Source organism: Atta colombica, unplaced genomic scaffold (assembly GCF_001594045.1).
Source record: "Atta colombica isolate Treedump-2 unplaced genomic scaffold, Acol1.0 scaffold210, whole genome shotgun sequence".
Taxonomy (NCBI): domain Eukaryota; kingdom Metazoa; phylum Arthropoda; class Insecta; order Hymenoptera; family Formicidae; genus Atta; species Atta colombica.
Genome location: NW_017259306.1, coordinates 575,682 through 583,526, shown reverse-complemented (window position 1 = coordinate 583,526; position 7,845 = coordinate 575,682). Strand labels below are relative to the sequence as shown.

General features: G+C 30.8%; 1 protein-coding gene across 1 annotated transcript; it reads right to left on the bottom strand.

The window, feature by feature from the left end:
• Positions 1-1,215: 1,215 nt before the first annotated feature.
• Positions 1,216-7,318, bottom strand: LOC108687650 (tryptophan 5-hydroxylase 1). Its single transcript, XM_018193547.1, has 12 exons — positions 7,172-7,318; positions 5,904-6,008; positions 5,372-5,585; positions 4,024-4,127; positions 3,862-3,929; positions 3,745-3,795; positions 2,752-2,850; positions 2,507-2,553; positions 2,288-2,423; positions 2,006-2,132; positions 1,711-1,940; positions 1,216-1,580 (listed from the first exon to the last, which is right to left on the bottom strand). The coding sequence occupies exons 1-12, from the start codon at positions 7,268-7,270 to the stop codon at positions 1,241-1,243; spliced, it is 1,620 nt and encodes a 539-aa protein (XP_018049036.1). The 5' UTR covers positions 7,271-7,318; the 3' UTR covers positions 1,216-1,240.
• Positions 7,319-7,845: the final 527 nt, after the last annotated feature.

The window sequence follows — 7,845 nt, the reverse complement described above, 5'->3', positions numbered from 1 at the left end:
TAAAATTTAAAAACGAAAACAGATGATGAATTAAATTCTGGGTAGAATTTCTTCTTGTCTTGAAATAAGAATGGATATAAAAATTTATCCAGAATTTTGTATTCAAAATTTTTGTACTTTGCATAAATAAATATGCGTATGATAAATTCTTGATATCATTATTTAATTGTCGATATCGGTAAAAATTTTAAATTCTCGAAAATCAGCAAATCTAAACATAATGCAACTCCAAATATTCCTTGAACAAGAGAAATGTTTTTTACTTAAATTTATTTATTTTTTACTAATAATAAAATTTTATTAGAAAAAATTGAAGCAAAATTCAAATGATGAAAAAAAATGGAAATTTATTAAAACATTAATCATTAATTTATTAGAATAATTAAACATTATATTTATTTCATGGATTAGAGAGGCTTAAATACAAATTATTGTATTTTATATTTATAATTGTTTTTAAAACTAAAAATTAATAAAATTTAAGATCTAAATCAGAAATGATTGATTGTTCAATATCGAATCAATACTGATTCAACATCGTTCAAATTAATCATATTGATTCAATGTCGAGCGACTAATCATTTCTGGCTGAGAAATAATGAAGATGAATAGAATATAAGTTGGATAGGAAGATTTTTATTATCTTTGCACATTTTTTAATCTCACACAATGTATCTCGATAATATTCTACATAATATATTATTCGTACATTTAATAGAAACAGAGTCAGTGTTTATATTATAATATGTGAAAAGATTAAAAGATACATTTAAAAGTGTTGAATGTATAATGTAGAATGACTATTGAAAATTTAATGCCTATAAAATTTTCCTTTTTATTTTTTGAAGAGAGAAGCTTCTGCTCAAAGATCATTATGTTCTCTATATTATTACATAAATAGTTAACATTTCAATCTATTATTCACATTAAAACGTATTCTAAAATAAGATGATTTAACTATAATACGATGTTTCAGTATATTTTCTTTTCTATTCGAATCTAATAGAGGTTATTTGTTATCAATAAATTATTTATTCTTAGGTTAACGAACTGGATAAATAAAGATGGTCTTTTCTTTAATCCATCTATTTTACGCAACAGTACGTTTTTTAACATTTTATAAGTTCGCGCTTCAAAATAATTATATTTTTGGATTATTATATATGACTATAATTGTAGATCTTCATGTAAGACAGAGATTTCTACATTACTAGGCATGCGATACTAAGGACGATGTCACTTAATTCTTCATAGTAACATCTTTATTATCATAATGTGATTGCTGATCTTGAGGATGAGTTTCCTCAGCGTTGGGACTGTTATCTTGATCATCGCTATCCGAGGACGAATTATCATGCGTCATGTCGATGCCATGCGTTAGCAGGCTCGTTATTCTTTCGACATCGACAGTATCATCCTGCTCATGAATCTTTTTCAGGGCGTTCGATACTATGCATAGATCGCCTCGCAACTCGCTAACTACTGCTGAAATCTTTTGGGCATCCGTCAACACTTCCACCGATTGAGTATACGGATTGTACCGTATCCCGAAGGGTCGTTGAATCTGATTAGCAAACGCGCTGGAGAACATAAGCGGCAATATAGTAGCAACATGAAAGATATATTTTTCTTTATTTTGAATGTAAAGAGAAGGGGAATGATAGGCAAAAACCAGTGAAATGTAAAGATATAAAAAAAGAAGATAATCACCGCATTTTTTCCTTTGCCTCTTCTATGCTATCCGTATAGTAATACGCATTCTGAAACGCTGTGATGATGCATTCCTGCTTACAAGTGATGTCCGGTTCGAATCTCATGGTTTTCTCGGGGGTGGTAACAGCATGTCTTAATTCTGCCACCGATGATAATAATCCGGCCCCATAAACGCGTAACATACCATCTTGCTTACACAAACCGAACTCCACCGTGAAGAAATACAGCTGGAAAGACAGAAGTCGAATGCGTGGAAGAGAAAAGAAATATTTTTCTATATTTGAAGACTTACGGTTGCCAGTTTGTCTATATCTTCATCGGACGCGCCGAGAGAAGCCAGACCGAGTTCTTGAGAAAATTGTGCGAAGCTTGGATTCGCAAGCAGCGGCATGTGGCCCAATAATTCATGGCAGCAATCTCTGCAAATTGCGCAATATTGCAATTGTTTTAAAATATCGATAGCAGTGAAGGAAAGAATGATTTAGGAGTTTTATTTCATCATCAATGTTTATATTTTGGTCTTATACAGTATATTGTTTGATCTTTTATAAAGAACGTTTATAGAGAAGCTTACGGCTCTGGCGTATAAAATGGATCGGAAGAGTGTCGAATATATTGCGTGCAATGAAACACTCGGAAAGCGAGGCCGGAGAGGAAATCCCGCGGTGTCAGATAACCTGCGACTGGGCGAAGTTGAAATCCTGTCGTTCCTGCATTTATATCGATTCTTGTTTAAACAAGTTATTATTACTTCCGCGAAATAACAGATTAATTACGTAATAGTTTTACTCACGTTTCAGGAAAACGTTTATATCTTGCAGTTGTGGTATGTTGTCTTCTCTAATTGAAAGATAAAAATATCGAATATTTTTTATGCTACTTCTGTAAATTGATATTTCGCTTTATTTATTAAAAAAAATATATTTTTAAATATAAGTTATTTTTGAAAATGCACATGCATTTTTTGGATATTGATAATTATTAATTTTTTAAATGTAATTATGGACAAATTTCGTATTAAATATTTGCTAGATGTACCTGTATCCACAATACTTGACTAGCTTCGGCCAATTTTCCAAATATTCCTTACACGCGTATTTTTGATAGAGTTGATGCAGTTCGCGGAAAACGGTTCCCCTAAGACACATAAATTAACAATTTTGTTATATTTTACAATCTTTTTACATTTCGATAATATTGTTAAGTTTAATTTGTTTATCTTTGCAATATATTTCAGTATACTTTTTTTATAATTAGCTGAGTATTATTAAAGCATTATTAAACAATAAATGAATTACATTAAATTGTTCAAACGTTTGGCTTTTACCGAAAAGCTTTCGTTTTAATTAAATTTGCTGAAGCGATGATGTTTGCTATATGCGTCACTGCATTTAAGTCAGAGAGATTGCATTAGCTGAGTTGCTCCTCTCTTCTCACGCTGAGGGTAAATCAAATTGACGCAATTAAGGGTGCATTCAGCGTGTGCCAATCTTACTTCGATTCGTACTTTACAAAGAGACACATGAAGGAAGAGAGAGAGAGAGAGAGAGAGAGAGAGAGAGAGAGAGAGAGATGTGGGGGAGGAAGGAAGAAAAAAAACAAACTGACTTTCTCATTTCGAAAGGGGAGTTTGCAAGGAAGATACTGAGCAAATATATAACTTAAGTATCGAGAAATAAAAATGATTCTTCTATCTATGTCAATTGCCTTCATGTACACGGAGGCACGTTTGCAGTTCTGTCCGTAGCTTAATGAGAAGAAGTTATATAGGGTATCTCGAAAGACAATAGAATTGATTCGCGCGACTTAAAATATAAATAACGATTTTTAATATGATTGCAAGATATTTTCGTTAATTGTTTTATTTATTGTTAGTCTTTCTTCTTTTTTTCAAAAAATGTTACACGTTCAATTTTTGAAAACCATAATCTTTTACATTCCAATACGATATCTTTTCAAATCTTTATGATAATTTAAAATGTGATTTGATAAAAAGTATTTTCCTTTTTACGAAGAATTTTGCAAACGTACCAGGTTCTGATCTCCTCCGGCGTGTACTGCACTCTCGGTATTGGTTGACCACTAAAACATCATATTACTTGTAATTGTAGGGAAAAGGGAAGGGAGAAATCTTTTTACTTTACTTACTATCTGTAATTGTAAGCGATGTCGGCGAATTCCTCGCGGCGTTTACGATACACGGTATCCTTGAAACCCTACAATTGCCGAATAATTTTGTTAAAGCACGCAGTCGAGAGCAAGAAGGAGGAATTGCAGTAACATGTTTACGAAAACATGCGGTAAACTTACGGGATGGTCCGCATCCAATTCCGAGCCATACATGAGAACTTTTTGCGCCCGATCGAGGTCGGATATTTTCCGCGGAAACCAGGGCATGTCTACATCGCTAAAATCTTTAAATCCGATATAAGCGTGTTGCTTATATGATATTCCATTAACAAAAATCTTGAAAATGAAAGATAGAAGCGATAAAGACATTCCATGATAAAACTTTGATACAAATTCTACCAGACTTGCAATTTTAACTTTTGCTAAAGGGATGAAGTGTAAGTTGTAACGATAAACTTTGGAGTGTAAGTTGTAACGATAAATTGATCGCATTCGAAGAAATTTGATATCCCTTTTGATTCCTCTTTTGCGAAAGAGAGATCGTACGTACAACCAAATACTTTATTTTAGAAACTTTAAAACAAATGAAAAGAAGGGATTTAAAATAAAGAAAATCTCTAAAGTTCTTAGAGTATCATAAATATTATATTAATGAAAATACGATGAGAAAATTTAATAAATTATTAAATTGTTAAGTAATTAAGTATTTGACTTAAAATAGAGTAACAAATAAATAAATAATATTTTATTATTAAATTAGTTTTTATTAATTTATTCTATTATAAATTTAATAATATTTTGTTATTAAATTAGCTTGCGATCTGTTTTACAGGCAGTTGTGTCAATTTACGCTACATCCCGATTTTATATTTAAAATTGTATTATGAAAAAATAAGAAAGAAAAAAAATGTAAATAAAACTGATTTAAGAAATTATAAACATGTAAAACGATGCAATACTATCAATATATAGCTATTATTACTTAACTACTTTATTGTTTTATTGCTTTATTATTGCTTAACTACTCAATTTGCAAAAGAAAATCGTAAGAATTTTATTTTCGTGTTTGTAGAATTCATTTTTAGCCGATTTTGCATAGAAACAAGCCACAAATATACAAATTATAAGTTTTTACTTTTTTAAATATTTAAACAGATAATGTTTTTTTTATCAGTATTAATAAAGTGCAATAATTAATTTTTCCGAAAAATAAAAGGATATTTCTTTAAAAGACCTATATTAGTCAATGACTCTCTTTCCTCTACTTATTTAGGTATTTGAAATTGAAAGCTATAATTCTCAATTTACGAAAAGAAACATAAATAAATCCAAATCTAATGAAATTTTTTCTATTGCGATTGAGATTAAAATATTTTCTGACCAAAGCTGCAGTTTATCGTATCGGAATTTAAATATATATCAAGATATACGTATAACAATACGTTTACAGTGACACGTGGTTATTGCAATTGCGTTTAACTTGGCTCGATAAATTTGATTAATGTTATTATACACATTATAGACTCACCGAAGCTTGTCGCAGTCGAAAGAGAAGGCGCGCGTGATATATTTCCAATCTGTTCGTAATGAGCGAGATTAATAGCCGCTACTTCGCGATTCAGCATCTTCATCAATTGTTCCATTTTCTTCGGATCGCACTCGACATCCACGAGAATATCATACTCGGACCCGCGGCGCAGTGACTTCCTCGATTCAATGTGCACGACATTTATACCTAAATCCTTTGTGCGATAAGGGAAAGGTCTCTATTCAATAAGCAAAACGTGCGATCATATACGATTTGGAATTTTAGAAGCAATTTTTTCCCGTACTAACTGTTGCAAATTTATAATCTCATATTAATAAGATAGAAAGGAAGATCAACAAGGCAATCAAAAAAATTTTTTTACCAAACTTTATAGTATTTTTTAATCATCAGATTTCCGATTGTTCACTCGATTAAATTTATTAAACTTAATACTTATAAAAAAAGAACTAAGGAACTAATATAATTTTGACGTAGGTGTAAACCTACTAAAAATAGAAAATATAAAACGTACCTGAAATACTTGAAGTGCTCGTGCCAAGCCACCGACTTGATTCTTCAAGGAAAATATCACAGAATTCTTGTTGTCACTAGTTGAATTATTCTCATTCTCGGGGATCTAAACGAACGAGAGACCGTATCTGTTTAATAAGTTGCTTGTCTGAATTTTTATGTTTATTTTTATAAAATCGGTTTTAGGATTTTTATAAAATTCAATTTTTTGGGTCAACTCCAACTGAAAAAATTGAAAAGTATCGGCAAAAAAGATAAAAATATATTAAATTTACAATCAGTATTTATAACAAATATATAAATGAATTAACGTTTCTCTTCTAAGATTAATTAATATTTATTATATTTACTTTTGCATATATAATTTGTTTCAAAAGTAAGAAAATATTCTAATCACATTTAAAGACTATGTAAGAGTAAATCAGAATAATAATAATGCTTATAAGAGCCAAATACAAGATGTAATGAATGACACGTGTAATGAATTTATTCAATCAATACATTAACAGACGTTTCGATCCTATATTGCGGATTATTCTCAATATCGCAAAAAATCATTTAGAATTTAAAAATACAAATTTAAAGCACATAAAAAAAGAGGAAATAAATTTTGCGACATGCAGCGATACATGTTTTATGAAATGTAGACGTGTTAAAAATATAATGTCCAAGCGCATTTTCGTTTTAATTACTAAGTTAATTATGAAAAATTTGTCAACAAATTAAACATTTATAATAAATAATTAACAATAAGTGATTAGACGATTAACAATAGAACAAAATTGTAAATGCAAATAAATAAAGTCTCCTTTTATTTATTTGTAAATGATTAGACTTACATGATAGACACAAGAACAAGTCACTCAGTAAACGCAATAGTTCTATCGTTCGCACTCATGTAAAAGACGCAATCGAAAATTAAAGTATGTATAAACACTGATAAAGATGATAAGAAGAGAGAAGCATCAAGTAAATTAGAATATATAGATAAATAACTTTATAAATAAATTAGAATATATAGAGTCAAAATTTCGTATCATTTTTAATGTTCAAGATAAAAATCATTTCATAGAGAAACAAATAAATGACTTGAATATTAAAAATGGCAATCCGACTATATAAGAGTTTAAGATTAACTATAAACTAAAAAAAAGAAGATAATTTTTAAATTATTCTTGTGCGCGATTTCACTTGTCATAATGTTTGTAACTTTAACTGAAATCACTAGTTGTCAATCTATATTTTCTCAAAAATTATACAGCAACATACGTCGCGCGATTTATGTAGTGGACTTCCTTCCTTGACAGCCCAACTTTCGCCTCTTCTGTACAGCCACACCCCGAGAAGACTTTTTCCTGATCCACTCATAATGACTTTTGTGACAAATGAATTTGTGAATCAGCGAGAGAAGATACTTTTTATCGGTAATTTCGTTTATGAGTAAGATTTAGCTCTTGACGATAGATAGTTTCGCGATTAACGATTCGCTGTCTTTAAAGAAACGAGCAACAGTGTGCTGGTACCATTTCTAAGATCCTCTTAAGACCTCGGTCTCCCCGTTTGCGCTCGTCCTTCTCAATGACGATCTCGCCGTGGCTGGGCGGCGCACTGCGGCACCAGCGATTCTCATTGGTCGGATAAAACTTCTCATGGGGTTGAAGACAAGTGTTGGCTCACCCCCGTTTAGTAAGTGGTGCCCATCTTCAAATGTATTCCTCGTGAGTGACGTCACTGGAGTCTACGGGGCGATGAGAGCACCGATAATGAGCGCGCAAGAATTGCAAAGTTTCCAATAAATGCAACACAATACGTTTCTATTTTTACAATGAATTTTTACTCAAGAAACAAGAAATAGCATTCCTCTCGTTTACTTAAGAAAAGAATGAGACATATATTCTATCAACAATAAGTTGATACGGAAAAAACATTTAACACTGAGAAAT

Excerpts from the sequence above, each read along its gene's own strand:
- LOC108687650 (XM_018193547.1), bottom strand. The coding sequence starts at position 7,270 with ATGAGTGGATCAGGAAAAAGTCTTCTCGGGGTGTGGCTGTACAGAAGA. Across the intron at positions 5,586-5,903 it reads GAGCACTTCAAGTATTTCAG|GATTTAGGTATAAATGTCGT; the intron begins GTACGTTTTATA and ends TATCGCACAAAG. Across the intron at positions 2,554-2,751 it reads GTCAAGTATTGTGGATACAG|AGAAGACAACATACCACAAC; the intron begins GTACATCTAGCA and ends TCTTTCAATTAG.